This window comes from Schistocerca nitens, chromosome 2 (genome assembly GCF_023898315.1).
Source record: "Schistocerca nitens isolate TAMUIC-IGC-003100 chromosome 2, iqSchNite1.1, whole genome shotgun sequence".
Taxonomy (NCBI): Eukaryota; Metazoa; Arthropoda; class Insecta; order Orthoptera; family Acrididae; genus Schistocerca; species Schistocerca nitens.
Genome location: NC_064615.1, coordinates 196,624,496 through 196,641,921, shown reverse-complemented (window position 1 = coordinate 196,641,921; position 17,426 = coordinate 196,624,496). Strand labels below are relative to the sequence as shown.

Genomic DNA, 17,426 nt, shown 5'->3' with positions numbered 1-17,426 from the left:
AAACAAATATTATTGCGATCTTGATCATTCATTTTAACTTAAATATAGTATCAGGCCGCTGCTCTCCGTAGACTATTGTCAAAATTTATTAGGGTGTATAGGTTACAGGTGTGAAACATTGCTGTGGATATGAGCATGATGAAGTCTGTTATATTCGCTCACTAAAGAAAATACGCCCAATGTGCCTGTATGCGTATTAGACAAAATCGCCAAGGAGTAGCATCACACTGTAGTAAGGCTGCCACCATATCACTGCCATTTCAACCACATTGAGACAGTATGGAAAAATGTGAAGACAGACATCAGGAACGAGTCCTTTACAGTAACAGAGGTGGTAAGGTTGTCATGCGAAGCTCATAAGACTCTGGATGCAGCCTTGTGGAAGGAAAGATCAGACGGATTAAGAAACTTATTTGAGCAGCACAAGCAACGAAAGGCATCGTCAGTGACCGTGAATAGCTTATGATTTATAGTGTTGGAGGTGATGGTGATAACTGTTTTGGTGCTGATTCCATTGATGACGGAGAGCTTGATGGAATTGAACCATTGTTGCCATAAATTGGTGGTGAAAAGTTATAAATATTGCATGATTGTCATTTTAAAATCTAGAGTACGAAGTTACATTTCGGAGCGAATGTTTTCAAAATCTTGGTGAAGAATGTGGTTCAGTTTTTGAAATACTGGGTGGTATGAATCACAATAGTACTCCTTTGTGGACAGTGATTGTGTGGTGCTCTCTCTCTCTCTCTCTCTCTCTCTCTCTCTCTCTCTCTCTCGCTCTCTGGTATTCCTTTGCCCACCAAACCTATGTAATACCCATGCCCCTTCGTACTTCACCTCTGCTCCCAGGTGTGCGCCCCAAGGCTCATGTCCTTGCAGTAGACACAGAGGACCAACACCAGTGCCAAACATCCTTCCCACTGTCACCTACTGTTGTCCTGTCTCACACATCTTCCACTCAATTAAAGGCAGGGTTTCCTGAAAAAGCAGCCATGGGATTTACAAACATAGCTGAACTACCACGCCACTTTCATCATCAGCATGATAACTAACAAGCTGTCTACATGAATGGCCACTGCTAAGCTGTAGCCAAGAGACATCTAGAACATCTAGTTGCTGAACATGGTGCCCAAAATGATGTGCTTTACTTTAATGACTGCTTCAAACCCTGTGTCATGTGGATTCTTCCTACTGACATAAGCTTCTCTGATTACATAGATGGGAACTCTCGCTACAATATATCCTCCCGTAACCCTTCTTGGCTTCAATCTTTGCTAGTCCCCATCCTCCTCCACCTACACAAGATGTACCCTCTCCCACTCCAGTACTACACATGACCTCTATCCCACCCATGAATCTACTAGTGTTTCACCCCCCCACCTCTCCTCTTTGGCTCTGTGTGATGAGTAGCAATCTATCCTTCCATATTTTTGTAATTCCAAATGTCACTTAGGGTTTACAGTAACATGTTCCATGTAGCCTTTGTATTTACGTCACAATGGTATGGAAGTAACCAATTTGTTAGCTAAACTTGTGTTTAAATATGTTTGTTAACCAAATTTGCACTTAAATATTGTTGCTTTCTGACTGTAAACAGGTGAATTCGCCCAGTCCAAAATTTATCATTTGTGTAGCATAATTTTTAACCACATTACTAACTATATCATATGTTGCTGTATGTGTTCTGGGATCAATACTTCTATTACATGCATAAATAACTAATTTTGCTTTGTGTATGAAATGGAAGGTCATTTATGTATAAGAGATGACAGTAGCCTTAGAATTGAACATTGTGAGGCTTTATTATCTCTTTCATTGATCATAAAACTATCCCCTTTTCTACAGTTGTTAAATTATTCGACTATTGAGTTAGGAATGTACTGTAGGAAAACAGAAGATTGTCAGAAAGAACTATTTATAGTGCTTTCCTTCCTTCTGTCCTTTCTTTCTTCCTCTCTTTCTTTCTTTCTTTCTTCCTCTCTTTCTTTCTTCCTCTCTTTCTTTCTTTCGTTCTTCCTCTCTTTCTTTCCTTCCTATCATTTTTTCCATCATCTTAACTGAGTATGTATTAAAGTCATTGATTATTTTACTGCCTCATTGTTGGCACGATTGTTATAAGTTAATTTTTCTCTTCCAGGACTGGACAGTAATGCTTTGGGATCTGAATGAAGAAAAGCACTTGTATACTCTGGAGCACAAGAGCATCATCAATGCACTTTGTTTCTCTCCAAATCGATACTGGTTGTGTGCTGCTACTGGTCCTTCAATCAAAATTTGGGTCAGTATCTTTGCAGCTGTTAATTTACTGACAATGAGATACAAGCTAAGGTGTTAGTCACTCTTGTGACATTACATATTATGACTTAAAATATAAACAAAAGTGAGGAAAGGCATCTAATCTCTGTAGCCAGTCGATATGTCTTGCACACATTTCTAGTTTGTGGGCTATAATTATGCCTAGTTAAAGTATGTGCATGCCCACAAAGGAAGGGTTTCCGTTTATGGGCATGCTTAAACTAGAAAAGAATAGTAGCTCGAAAGCTAGTAGTATGTCTGTGCATTGCAGACCAATCATCTGCAAGACAGTGGTTGCGTTTAACAATTTTCATTGTTTGTCACCCAGATACTGTTTTATTGTAATAAATTAAAATTACCTTAAAGTACTATTCCATTAATCTATTTACAAGGCAACCAACTGTACATCCAGCAGGTCAGATATCTCTCTCTCTCTCTCTCTCTCTCTCTCTCTCTCTCTCTCTCTCTCTCTGGTCCACAGGATTGCCACAAGTTCGGGAAACAGGGAATTTCAAACATGTCATGGAAATATCACGAAAATTTGAAAAAGGCATTGGAAAAATCTCATTTTTGTCTCTGTACATAAAACAGTTTGTTTACTGAGATGTCTCGTGCATAGCTACCGGCTGGGTGCAGCTGAGTACGTGCACCACTTCCCTACTCCCTCATTGTTACTGCTTCTCCCCTTCCTACCACTCCCCTCAACTTGCAGTAATTGCTGCCACCACTTCTTGCCACTAGCCTAGCAGCTGCCGATGAGAGGCAGGGAGGTGGAAGGAATGGTATGTTTGGATCTGATTCTGAGACTGTTGACACAGCAGCCAGAGATGGCAGTCATGTATGCATGAGATGTGTTTGAGTGACTGTGTATGTGTGTATGCTCTTTTATTTTCTGACAAAGGCTATGGCCGAAAATTTAGTTGTGAGAGTGTGAATCTTTTCTAGGTGTCTGTAGCACAGTAATCATCTTTACAGTGAGCTGATATCTATCATCATTAGTATTGATTCCCAGAGTGTTTGTGCAAGTTATCTGTTGCTTGGATTGATCAGTGTGGTCTCATTTCACCAACATGGTGTCTGTGACACGTGAATAGCAGGCCACACGAGTGGACTTCCACGACAGGCCAAAACCGCAGGCCATTCCTGTGGTTATCTCTAATGGATTGGGCCTGCCGATCAGAAGCGCATCATTTCCGACTAATGTGCAAGCCGTGCCTATCGGATCTAGTCTCACCAATCTGCCTGCAGTCATGGTCTGTTTGTGTGGGCATAATGCAGCAGATTTTTACGGTTTATCCAAGGACCCAGGACTGCGGTGCACCTTGGCAGGCCAGAGGCCACAGATAGTGGATTTGAGGAATTGCAACTGTCTCATTGCAAGCACATCATACAGTGCGGCATTTTATAGACGTTATTTATTCTAGTACATTTTGGCACTTAATAATTTATGTGTTAGAAAGTGTGGGCAGTAAGAAGAAGATAATTGTGGAAGTTGCTGGTGGTTTTTTATGCTATGTACTCGTATATGTCTCGAAAGGAAAATCGCACAATACCTGTAAAATAATAGACATAACACAATGACTAATAACTGGCAATAACAAACGTAGAACCAACATTTTATTAATGGTCGCCTACAGTGTTGGTTTGCACAACTCTTCCGTGCCGTACATTCTTCTTTCAAGAGGCCATCATCTTTTTAGTGAGGTTGTTTCTGAAACCAGTGAAGGTATTTTAAATCTGTCTTCTGACTCCAAGGAAACATGTGTTTTTGTCACAAATGTGTTCAGTTTTGTTGAAATAAAATAACAGTAGCCTTAATGAAACATGCATACCATTTGCCTTGCTTTCTCCATCTAAAAATTGTTCATTACAAAAAACGTTGATGTTAGTACTTAAGAATTTTGTTCACACAGGAGAGAAATCTATGATAGGGCCTCAGCGTCTGCAGCATCTTTTTCCCTTCCGTGCTGCATGTCTATCCTCTTGCTATTCTTTTTCCCATCCTTTGTTGAACATGTCTGGGGTGCTCTTCTGAATGTTATGTTCCACACTGTCTGTAGCTGACATAAGAACAGTCTCGCCACTGTTTTTCTTCCTTCTTCCTATTTCCTTTCTTTGTTCACCTTCTCCTATCCTTCCTCCACTCGGCACTCGAGCTCCTCTTTTTTTCTTCTTCCTCCCTGTGCACTCCTGAAGGCTGGCCCACACATCTGATGTGTAACAGGTGACTGGGTAGCACGTAATTCCCAGCCCCAGGTTGACAGGTAGGGTTTTCACGTACCCTCTGGCACAAGCCAGACCCAGGTAGGGCTGATTGCCTGAGCTGCTACCTTCACAAATTGCTAATTGGTCCCTCTGTCATGTGTTCGGAGGGGTTGATCTGAGTTGTGAACAATCACCTAAGGTGGGTGCGCCCCCTTGTGGATGTGGCCCCCAGTTGGAAGGAGTACACCATCGGAAAGGCTGGCAATCATGGGCGATTTTTTTTCTTGCAATGAGCCAGTCATCTTCACAATCAGCATCTACAAAATGTAAATGGAATGAGGCTAACGATTCAAAGATCCTCCCAGCTGCACCATGGTTCCTCGTGGTTTCATATACTGAACACAGTTAGTCTTTCACAACAGTAAATCCATTTATTATTCAGAAAGGTGTTGATGCAGTTGCCGGCCCTGTGAAATCCTGCTCTTGTAGAGAGATGCTTCTGCCCAAGATCAAAGCAGGCTATGAGGGTCTCTCAGTCCAACAGTACATTCTGAACCCGGTGTGCTGCTACCAATGTCATCGTTTCACCCACACTCAAATGTCTTGTCGACAACTGACCAAATGTGTAACCTGTGGTATTGATGCACACGAGGACGATTGTCTGCCTCCTTCTCCCTGCTGTATCAACTGCAATGGCAACCATGCCACCTCCTCTCGAGATTGTCCCGTGTATCTCGATTAGCAGGCTGTCCAGGAGATATGGGTAAAGGAAAAAGTTACTTACCAGGTCGCTCGCAAGTTATTGGCTTGTCGCAAACCTTGCACTCCATCGTCTGGCATATGCAGTATTGTTCTTATTACATCTCGCTCCATGATAAACATGGCCACGCAGACATGTGACCTCAAATTCAGCTCTGAGGTTGTGAAACCGCCCAGTGTTATGGTAGCATCGCAGTCCACTAGTCCAGGTGTGCAACAAGCCATCAAACTCTGGCCTCATGGGGCGAAGTCACTAGCTAAACAACTGGCAGGACGGAAAGGACAGCAGGAATAAGACTGTGAAGACTTCAAACATCTCACCAGCCAGCTAACACTGGTGTCTTCCTCTGCTAATCGGAAAGGCTCAAAGAAATCCAACAAAGGCAAACATTTTTCTCCTTCACTGGCTTGAAGATCCTCCATGACTGTTGCCACATGATAGCTTTGCTGGCCGGCCTTCGTGTAGCTGGTGCGCTCCATCAACTGTTTTTCTGCATTGGACTCCGCAGGCCAACAGCAGAACAAAGTTGACACATCTTTGGACCTCATGGAACAGGATCCTCCTGCCTCTGTGCCTTGTAACAGCAAGTCTTCACAGACTGGCACTCAGCAGCTGCTGAGATGACACTCGTTTCTTCCTCGTCAGACTCTCCTCCAATGGAACGTTCGTGGCCTTTGATCCAACAAAGAGGATTTATGGCTGCTTTTAGAATCGCAGCGTCCACTTGTAGTCTGCCTTCAGGAAGCAACATTGCATCCTCACAATCGCTTTGAACTTTCACCTTTCTTCTTTTCCATTATGACCTTCCGCCCGAGGTCGGCATTCCATCTCTTGTGGGAGTCATGTACCATTTACATCCCTCTGTCATTCGATGTCGCCAGGGCCGACTTCTTACAGCTTATTGGGCTGCTATCTCGCCCATTTCTGCTGCTCAGTGATTTTAATGCTCACCATCCTATTTGGGGTTCTCCCAGAATCTGTCAGAGGAGCCCTCTTCGCTGACTTTCTTAATCAGCTTAACCTTTCCTGCCTTAACACAGGAGCAATCACGTTCCCTTCAGACTCCTTGCACACCTATTCCCATTTGGACCTATCCTTCTGCATGCACATCTTGCTCATCGTCTCAAATGCCCTGTACTTTCTGACATCTACTCAAGCAACTATTCCCCATTTGCTATCCATTTGCTGACTCGTACCCCACCTCTGCGTTTTTAACTGTCTTCATATGATGGCAAACTGCATTCATTATAAACAGATGCGTGCACAGTGTTGTTGTGTTCTTCAGGATAACATAAAAGCTTGCTGGGTTTGATTCAAAAGTTGTTTTTTAACAGTTCCACACCCCTCTTCCTCTCAGACGGCTCTCTGGAACCAATATCCATTCTCCAATTTCCGGCCTGACAGTAGCAGACGATGTCATTGTGGACCCTATTGCTATCTCCAACACCTTGTGCTGCCATTTTGTGGAAATGTCGAGCTCCTCCCACTATAATCCTGCCTTCCTCCATTGGAAATGAGTGGAGGAGGCTAGGGCGATACCCTTCCCTTCTCAGAATCATGTTAAAATGCCATCTTTACTATGAGAGAGCTAGATCATGCTCTCACTTCACCCCAATCCTCTGCCACAGGGCCAGACGCTGTTAACATTCAGATGTCGCAGCACATTTCTTCTGCAGGCAAGCACTTACTGCTTAATACGTACCTCCACAACTGCGTGGAGGGCATGTTTCCGGACTTCGGCGTGAAGACACCGTCATACCTGTACCTAAGCCCTGTAAGGACAAAAAACTTCTTCTAGCCATTGTCCCATCTCTCACACCAGCTGTGTTTGCAAGGTGATGGAACATACGATTCATGCCCAGCTGGTATGCTGGCTCGAGTCTTGTAATTTATTAACCACTGCACAATGTGGATTTAGAGTGCGCCATTCGACAATGAACATCTCGTCACTTTGTCCACCCATGTCATGAATGGTTTTCTGCAGAAATCCCAGACTGTGGCCTGTCTTCAGATTTGAAGAAAGCCTAAGACACCTGCTGAGGGACAGGTACCTTACATACTCTCTAAACGTGGGGCTTCCGTGGCCACCTGCGCCATTTCCTTTAGAAATTTTTAAAAGAATGACTTTTCAAAGTATGTTTCGGTTCTGCCTTCTTGGACACCATTATCCAGGAAAACGGTGTGTCTCAGGGTTCCCGGGGCATTGATCTCCTTGCCATTTTTGTTGACGATTTTACCATCTGTTGCAGTTTTTCATGGACCTGTCTCAGTTATGTCTCAATTGTCTTTACTCATGGAACATCAACAGTGGCTTTCGTTTTTCCCACTGACAACCCTGGCACAATTTGCTTCTCCCACCATCTTTACATCTTGTGCCTGTTGCTCTTCCATTCATTGAAACTATGAAATTCCTGGGGCTCCTGCTCGATAGGAAACACTCTTGGTTCTCCCACATGTCTTACCTGGCAGCCCAAGGTACGTGGTCCCTCAGTGTCCTGTGTGTCTTCAATGGTACTTCTGGGGTGCAGATCGGACCACCCTCCTTCATTTAGAATGGTCCCTTGTCTGTTGGAAAATAGACTATGGGAGCTTTATTTATGCATTTGCACATCCATCCCTCAAATGTCGTCCCAATACTATCCACCACTGTGGCATCCATTTGGCCACTGGTGCTTTTTACACTAGCCCTGTTGAGAGTTTCTATGCAGAAGGTGCTGGACTACTGCTGGCCTACTGGCGCGACTTTCTCCTGAGCAGGTGTGCATGCCATTTGTCTGCCATGTGTGGCCACCCATCCTATGCTGCCTCCTTCGATGACTCCTTTGATCGTCTGTAGGGGGCATGTCCCTCTTCTGTTACCTCCTGGACTTCGCTTTCAGCTCTTGCTTCAGCAGGTTAACTTCATGTTCCCTGCAACTTTCCCATTGGGTTTGATGAACCCTTCACCACCTTTGCTTCATGCAGTGGCCTGTGTTCACCTTGTCCTTCATTCGCTTTCTAATGACACTACACCAACCTTGTGCTATCGCCTTCAGTTTCACAACCTTTGCACAGAATTTCACGATAGTACCTTTGTGTACACTGATTGCTCTTGGACTGATCGTGATGTCGGGTCTGCATTCGTCATTGGTGCCGACATTTTTCGGTATCTACTTCCAGCACATAGTTAAATATTTACGACAGAGCTGTTTGCCCTGTATCAAGCCACAGAGTGCATCCGGCGACACAGGCTTTTCAATTGTGTCATCTGCTCACTCTCTCTGTGCCCTTCAAAGTCTCTGTGTGCTGTACACTGTCCATTCCTTAGTGCAACAGGCCTAGGAAAGCTTTCACTTGTTCACTCTTGATAGAGCCACTGCAACATTTATGTGAGTTCCTAGTCCTGTCAATCTGACAGGAAACGAGGCTGCTGCAAAGGCTGCAGTCCTTGTACTTCAGCCCACTAGTTCTTTCAATCCCTCTGATCTCTCTGTTGCCGTCTGTCAGGAAGTGGTGTCACTTTGGCATCGCCACAGGTCCTCCCTTCATGGGAATAAGTTCAGAGTTATTAAGCCTCTCCCAGCAGCTTGGAAAACCTCCTTTCGGCCCACCTGCCACGAGTAGGTCATTTTAACTAGGTTGCATGTTAGGCCTTTTTAGCCATTGCCATTTGTTAAGTGGCACTCCCCCACCACTTTGTGCATATTGCGCACAACTTTTAAGTGTCTGCCATTTCCTGTCAGAATCCATCATAGCAATATGGTGAAGGCTATTTAATTTTCAGCTCTGAACCTCTATTGCCCTGTTGTGTATTTTATAGACCTTTCTCCATGTCCCTGTTTTTAGCTATATTCTCTTCCATCATTGGGGATTGACATGTAGTTGTTTTTAACTCCTCTCTTTTTCCTCGTGTTTCAGAGTTTTGACATGGGCATGCACGACACTAATTGTTTTTGCACCCTAAAACAAAACAAAACAAAATGGTGGAGAGATACGGAAGTCTTATATTTTCTGTCAACTTATTTTGAGATCTCAAGGGTAAGTTAATTACCCTTGATCTCAAAATTTGTCAAGGAAAAATGTTGAAACTTGGCTAGAAATCGGGGAAATATCAGAGAATTTCACTTGGGGTACTTGTGGCAACCTGTGTGTGTGTGTTTAGAGAGAGAGAGAGAGAGATTGATTGATATAATCTTGGTGGTAAATTCGTGGTATAGTGAGGTAAGGAACGTTTGCGTATTCATAAAGTGATTCACTTGTGGCAGTGAAGTTACACTGGAGTATACATGCTTCAAATAAAGTATACTGCATTTGCAATAATATCATCAATGTGTTGATAAAAATGTTGACAGCTTCAATAGAAAGAAAGAAAAAATTATGCTAATTAATGTACCTCTTATCTTTATTGGATGAGTAAGTCATTATGTAACTGGACTCACTTTTACGATTGCGATTTGATCTGTCTTACGAATTACGTGTCATAGTATTTTGAGACCAGATTCTGTGATTTCACATTTGTGGCGTGGCTCCCAGCCGGAGTATCCCATAAATCATAGTTGAGTAAACAAAAAAAAAGTTTCATTTACGTTTTTGTGTGTTGTTTTGACCAGCAATGTGAGGAGGTGGCTATGCCAGTGAAGGGATTTACACAATTTCATTTGAGCTTTTATTACCTGTGTGCAGTGTGGGAAAATGATTTATCCTTCTATTTGCTAATAAAGTTGAAAGATTTCAGTTTCATAACAAGAAATCTGTGCACTGCCATAATGTAGTACTATCTTAAACTGATACTATTACCAAGTTTAGAAATAATGTCTGACAGAAACTAATGGCAGAAGTGCATTTCTACACTACTTCCTACAATGTACACTTCAGTAGCATAACAAACGTAAGAAAGTAGTACATTTGATTTGAAAACAATAATTCAGTTATTTCTTGTATACTGTCCCTAATTGGTGTGCATAATCAAAGTTAGTTGTAAACAAAGTAAAAAGAGGAAAAACTGCTCAGAATTGAATGGCACGTTATTGACATGGAGGGGAGGGGATACTGTGGAACAAACAAAAATTTAATGAACATATGACCAAGAGGGGGCACTTAGTAAGAATATGCACACCAACAGACACGCTGCACGTGGCTGTTCCTCAGTTTGTGTCAGACACGAGCATGACTGTTTCCATGTAGAATTGTGTGCTGCTGCTAAAGTTCTCTTACAAGAATGGTGACTGTAGAAGTTCTTGACAATCTGGGGTATGAAAAAAAGGGATTGGTCAGATGTCTGCCAAGGGCTGGAGAAAATGATTACAAAATTTGAAAAGACAGGTTCTTTCGAAGTGCAGTGTTACAGAGGGAAGAAAGTAGTTGGCAGACATCTGTTGAAGATGTGGCCACAGCATTGCAAGAGAGGTCGAGCAGTGGTGTGCAAACATGCAGTGCACAGAGAACTGTCCAAACCTTGGACATGCCTGCGAGCACGCTGAATAAAATACTACTAAACATCCTGCATTATTATCCATACAGAATCACCCATGTTGAAGAGTTGCTTCCTGCCAACCTGCCAGGAAGACAAATGTTCGCTCTGGAATTTCTTACTCACATGGAAGTGGACCATGAATGGTCATGGAACAGTCTGTGAACAGATGAAGCCCATTTACATCTCCAAGGACATGTCAATATGCAGAATATGAGCAATGGAAAATCCATAACTTGAATTGGTACAACTTCACTCTGCAAAGGTGATTGTGTTGCGAGGCTTGACAGCATCTTTTATAATAGTGCAGTATTTTTCAAGGAGATGAGTCCTCATGTTCTGTTACCTGTTTTGTCTCTGGTAAATGCTATGAGAGTCTTTTGCACACAGTCATTCCAACCGTTCAACAGCATAAACATGTGGGTAAGATCATTTTTATACAAGATGGCGCCCATCTGCCTATTGTACAGCTAGTGAAGCAGCTGCTGCAGAGGCATTTCAGAAATGCTAGAATTATGTCGCAATTTCCCTACAGCCTGGCCTTCCAGATCACATGACCTTTACTCTGTGTAACTTCTGGCTGAGGCATTATCTGACAGATGTTGTGTTCAGTGCTCCAGCTATGAATGTAACTGAATTGAAGGCATGCCTTGCACAATGCTTTCTGATGTGATCCTTAACACTCAGATCTGTTGTGGAACATGCTGCTTCTCAATTTAAACTTCTGGCAAAAAATGGTGGATAGTGTATTGAAGATGTCTTGTGTAAGTCTATTGAAGATGTCTTGTGTAAGTCTCACGACAATTTGAAACTGATGTCACTTCGCATTTTATATGGTTTTTGGCCTTGGGACATTTAAAAACTGATTTTTCCCATCCATTGTGATATGACCTTGCTGTTGTGGATGGACTTGCCTAACTAACAGTACCACAACTGTTGACTGCTGAACTTGTGCAGTCATGCACACTGAACAGCACGGGTGGTGTAGTGTGCAACTCGAATTGTAGCAGTCCTGTTGAGATTCCTCTGTCATTTGTAGCTGACCCCATTTACATTAAGAGGCTTAAAGTGCCATCTGTTTAAGATTTTCATTATGTTTTGTCCCATGGTATTTCCCCTGCATCAACAATATGCTGATCAAATCTGACATCACTTTGAGCAGTAGTTCTGTCTACAGTGTTTCGAAACTGGAGCTTTAATTATGGGCATGTTGTACATCCATTCTGTATTAATAATCCACAAAGATATAACTTAAAAAACAAAACAATTACTTTAAATTTTTTAAATTAACAAATTCTTCTCTATATCCCCGTGTACTCTTTTAAGGGTTGTTGTTGTTGTTGTTGTTGTTGTTGTTGTCTTGGTCTTCAGTTCAGAGACTGGTTTGATGCAGCTCTCCATGCCACTCCATCCTGTGCAAGCATCTTCATCTCCAAGTAACTACTGCACCCTACACTCTTCTGAATCTGCTTACTGTATTCATCTCTTGGTCTCCCTCTACAATTTTTACCCTCAACGCTGCCCTCCAATACTAAATTGGTGATCCCTTGATGCCTCAGAACATGTCCTACCAAGTTGTGCCACAAATTCCTCTTCTCCCCAATTCTATCCAGTATCTCCTCATTAGTTACATGATCTACTCATCTAATCTTCAGCATTCTTCTGTAGCCCCACATTTCAAAAGCTTCTATTCTCTTATTGTCTCTACTACGTTAAGTGTCTCATTTAGTAATCTAATTCTCTTAGAATCATCTGATTTAATTTGACTACATTCCATTATCCTGGTTTTGCTTTTGTTGATGTTCATCTTATATCCTCCTTTGAAGACATGTTCAACTGCTTTTCCAGGTCCTTTGCTGTCTCTGACAGAATTACAATGTCATTGGCAAACCGTAAAGTTTTTATTTCTTCTCCGTTGATTTTAATTTCTACTCCAAATTTTTCTTTTGTTTCCCTAACTGCTTGCTCAGTATACAGATTGAATAACATTGGGAATAGGCTACAACCCTGTCTCACTCCCTTCTCAACCATTGCTTCCCTTCCGTGCCCTTTGACTCTTATAACTTCCATCTGGTTTCTGTACAAATCGTAACTAGCCTTTCGCTCCTTGTATTTGACCCATGCCATCCAATCAAAATTGTCAAAAGCCTTCTCTAAGTCTACAAATGCTAGAAATGTAGGTTTGCCTTTCCTTAACCTATTTTCTAAAGTGGTAGGGTCAGTATTGCCTCATGTGTTCCAACATTTCTATGGAATCCAAACTGATCTTCCCCAAGGTTGGCTTCTGCCAGTTTTTCCATTTGTCTGTAGAAAGTTAGTTAGTATTTTGCATACATGACTTATTAAGCTGATAGTTTGGCAATTTTCACACCTATCAACACCTGCTTTCTTTGGGATTGGAATTATTATATTCTTCTTGAAGTCTGAGGGTATTTCGCCTATCTCGTACATCTTGCTCACCAGATGGTAGAGATTTGTTAGGGCTGGCTCTCCCAAGGCTATCAGTAGTTCCAATGAAATGTCTTCTATTCCTGGGAGCTCTGCACGCTCCTTCCACTTTTCTACCTTCCTTTCTTTGATTAGAACTGGTTTTCCATCTGAGCTCTTGATATTCATGCAAGTTGTTCTCTTTTCTCCAAAGGTGTCTTTAATTTTCCTGTAGGCAGTATCTATCTTACCCCCTAGTGATACATGCCTCTACATCCTTACACTTGTCCTCTTGCCACCCCTGCTTAGCCATTTTGCACTTCCTGTCGATCTCATTTTTGAGGTGTTTGTATTCCTTTTTGCTTGCTTCATTTACTGCATTTTTATATTTTCTCCTTCGATCAATTCAATTCAGGATTTCTACTAGCCCTCGTCCTTTTGCCTACTTGATCCTTTGCTGCCTTCGCTATTTCATCTCTCAAAGCTACCCATTCTTCTTCTACTGTATTTCTTCCTCCTGTTCCTGTCAATCACTCCCTAATGCTCCCTCCAAAACTCTCTACAACCTCTGGTTCTTTCAGTTTATCCAGGTCCCATCTCCTTAAATTACCACCTTTCTGCAGTTTCTTCAGTTTTAATCTATGGTTCAGTCCACATGTGCCCCTGGAAATGTCTTAAAATTTAAAACCTGGTTTCTAAATCTGTCTTACCATTATATTATCTATCTGAAACCTTCCAGTGTCTCCTGGTCTCTTTCACGTATACAACCTCTTTTCATGATACTTAAACCAAGTGTTAGCTATGATTAAGTTATGCTCTGTGCAAAATTCTACCTGGCCACTTCCTCTTTCATTCTGTACCCCCAGTCCATATTCACCTACTATGTTTCCTTCTCTTCCTTTTCCTAATATTGAATTCCAGTCACCCATGACTATTCAGTTTTCATCTTCCTTCACTATCTGAATAATATCTTTTATCTCATCATACATTTCATCAATCTCCTCATCTGCGGTATTAGTTGGCATATAAACTTGTACTGATGTGGTAGGCATGTTCTTAGTGTCTATCTTGGCCACAATAATGCATTCAGTATGCTGTTTGTACTAGCTTACCCACACTCCTGTTTTTTATTCATTATTAAACCTACTCCTGCAGAATCCCTATTTGATTTTGTATTTATAACCCTGTAGTCACCTGACTAGAAGTCCTGTTCCTCCTGCCACTGTAATTCACTAATTCCCCCTATATCTAACATCCCCCCCCCCCCCCACCACCAACATGAGGCACCACAATTGTGTCCCTTTCCACATCACTTGGCCAATGCAAATTGCATAGTGTTGATGGGGAAAAAATCCATGTATCAGAACCTGAAATGTAAAGACAAAATTAATAAAATAAATTTGATCTAATTACAGTGATCCTTCACAAAGTATTTATGTGAACATTAGGGAAAAAAATCTCTGATACTTGAATTCAATAATCACAAACCTCTCGTCTGCCACTAGGTTTCTGGCATTGTTGCTTGAGACTCAACAGGCTTGTAAAAGTTGGAGAACAGATTTCTCAAACACTTTTGAGTGCATTGTGCTATAGCAGCATTTAGTACATCTAAGTAATATAATCGTGCAAGAGATAAGAAAAATTGGTGACCTGTTGGTTGCATTCTTCCCTTGTTAGTCATGAAGTGTTGATAAAGCCCAGTCAGAAAACTTCAATTCTTATTTATTTAAGTTGAAGACTCATTATTGCTTTTTTGTCTGCGTGTCCTGGGTTAGATTCCTGACGGGGTCTGGGATTTTCACCCGCCTCGAGATGACTGGGTGTTGTGTTGTCTTCATAATCATCGTTCATCCTCATTATGGTCGGAGGAAGACAATGACAAACCACCTCCACTAGGACCTTGCCTAGTACGGCAGTGCGGGTCTCCCACATCGTTCCCTACAATCTGTTACGGAGTATGGGATTCATCATCATCAGTTCTCAGAAGGTTTAGGTTCAGAAAGTACAGGTGCTGCTAATGTCAATTACATAAGAATATGGACGTAAACTCGTGACCAACACTATTAGTGTTTATGAAAGCTTTGAAGTATCTTGAAGAGTAAATACTTAACATTCATTAGTTTTAAAAGTAGTTGTATTTTGCTTTGTGTCAGTGGTGTTGTCCTAGTTCTATCTGCATGTCATTCCTCTAACACAAAATTTTTATGAAATTCCAGGATCTGGAAGGTAAGCTGTTAGTAGATGAACTGTGCCCAGAAGTGCTTAATCAATATCAGGGAGTGGACGCAGAACCACCACAGTGCCTGTCACTCGCATGGTCAGGTGATGGACAAACTTTGTTTGCGGGCTACTCGGACAACCACATTAGAGCCTGGCAGGTCATCACCACTAACTCGTGAGGCACACTGGAAATTTCCTGTTTTTTGGTTCAGTTGAAAGTTCCTATTTTTGTTGTCAGTTGATGAGTTCCTTCATTGCCTTTTATGTTTGTTGTTGTTATTTTGTTATGGTTAGACATTCTGTGATAAATCAAGGCAGTGGACATCTGCAGTACCTGTTTTATAATTGAAATTGCCTTGAGCTTCATCTTAAATGTTAATGCTCTACAGTAAATATTTTTGTGTGTGTTTTCATATGAGACTGATTATGTGCCATGAATAAGAGTAATTGATTTCGTGTCTGTTACTGGAAAGAAATTTTTCCAGAAGTCGTTTGTTTCAGGTAAGATGATGTTACAAATTTTTCTTTGTGAAAATTTAGATTACAGTTCCTGTGTTTTTATTGAAGTACAAACTTTTTCCTTGATTTTATTTGCTATTGCTTTCTTCCTTCAGTGAAAGTGTTGATTCTGTTCTTCATAGAAGTGATATGTTTCGCTGTGTTTTCCTTCAGTGTTTCTGTCCTGATGTAACATGAATTGTTAGTTAGCATGTCATGTGCTTAAAGTGACATTAGTTGGGGTGAAATGTTCACCCACAACATTCTTTCATTGCCAGTCTTTTTGATTTTGTTATGTTCCTATATATTTGTTCTGCATTAAAATTTTGCACTGTGATAAAACTGTTTAGATTAAGTGAATTGTTACAAAAATGTTGATGTATCAATTGCTTTATTTTGATAATACATTGTGTTTGCAGAAATTCTTTTGTAATGCTGCTTTATTCATTTTATATCCTGAAACCTAGTGGAAACATAGTAAGTTGTAAACTCCTCCAACTTATGTTTTCTGTTCCTTTCATTGTGTATCTAAATTTTACAAATAGTGTCTGGGGAGGGCAACCACAGCTCGGAGACTTTGTGAATAATAATAATAATAATAATAATAATAACTCAATAACCATTCAGATTTTTATAAAAATCATCACAATTAAAAAGTCAAGAATGATAAGGTAGCTCCAAAAGCCACGAAGCTGTATGAAGGTGCTTAAATCACAACTACTGGTTTCGCATCAGTATAGACCCATCTTCAGGTTTTATAATGGCTATGTTTTCAAAATATAGCTGGACAATTACACAGTCCCAGCATTTGGGAAATCATCCACATTAAGAATAAAACCACATTGGTGGGTTGTCATAATGAAATTGAGAATCCCAAAAGATGTTTGTTGAAAATTAAAAAGTGACAGCTGAATGAGCCAGGCTGGTTAACACCCATTATGATATAACACAGGATGCAGTAGACAACAGCTGTATAAAACTTATGTAAGTAAAACTTAAAATCACTGTATGAGTTTTATACAATTGGTGTCCACCTGATCCTGTAATATACCATTGGGGTGTTCACTGGCCTGGCTAATTCAGCAGTCATGCTTTGTACATTTTGACAAAAATCTTTTGGGTGTACTCAATTTTATTATGACAAACCACCAGTGAGGTTTGACTCTTAACATGGATAGCTTTCCAAATGCTGGAACTCCGTAATTGTCCATCTACATCAGGAAAATGTAACCATTATAAAACCTGAAGATGCACATTGACTAATGTGAAATTGGTTGTTGCGTACGAAGCACCTTCATATAGCTATGTGGCCTTTGGGAACAGCTAATCATTCTTGACATTATGTTGTAATTTGTATGACAATTTGGATGGATATTGAGTATTGAGTGTCTTCACTGTTACTCAGTTTGTTATATTTATCTTCCTGATTCCAATGATACAGTTAGTTTCACTAAAAGTTGAGTTCATTAAAAGTTATGGCTAATTGAAATTTCGACTATAGTAAATAATGAGGACATACTTTTATCATAAACCAGATAACAGTAAAGTCGTATAATCCATACAAAAATGGCA

At 41.1% G+C, this 17,426-nt stretch overlaps 1 protein-coding gene across 1 annotated transcript in view; it reads left to right on the top strand.

The window, feature by feature from the left end:
• LOC126234320 (guanine nucleotide-binding protein subunit beta-2-like 1) overlaps window positions 1-16,195 on the top strand; it is an 84,090-nt gene extending 67,895 nt beyond the window's left edge. Inside the window, exons 6-7 of the mRNA XM_049943005.1 lie at window positions 2,138-2,278; window positions 15,353-16,195. Of these exons, the coding sequence (XP_049798962.1) occupies window positions 2,138-2,278; window positions 15,353-15,535 (324 nt within the window). The 3' untranslated portion in view covers window positions 15,536-16,195. The remainder of the gene's footprint in view (window positions 1-2,137; window positions 2,279-15,352) is intronic.
• The last annotated feature ends 1,231 nt before the right edge of the window (window positions 16,196-17,426 follow it).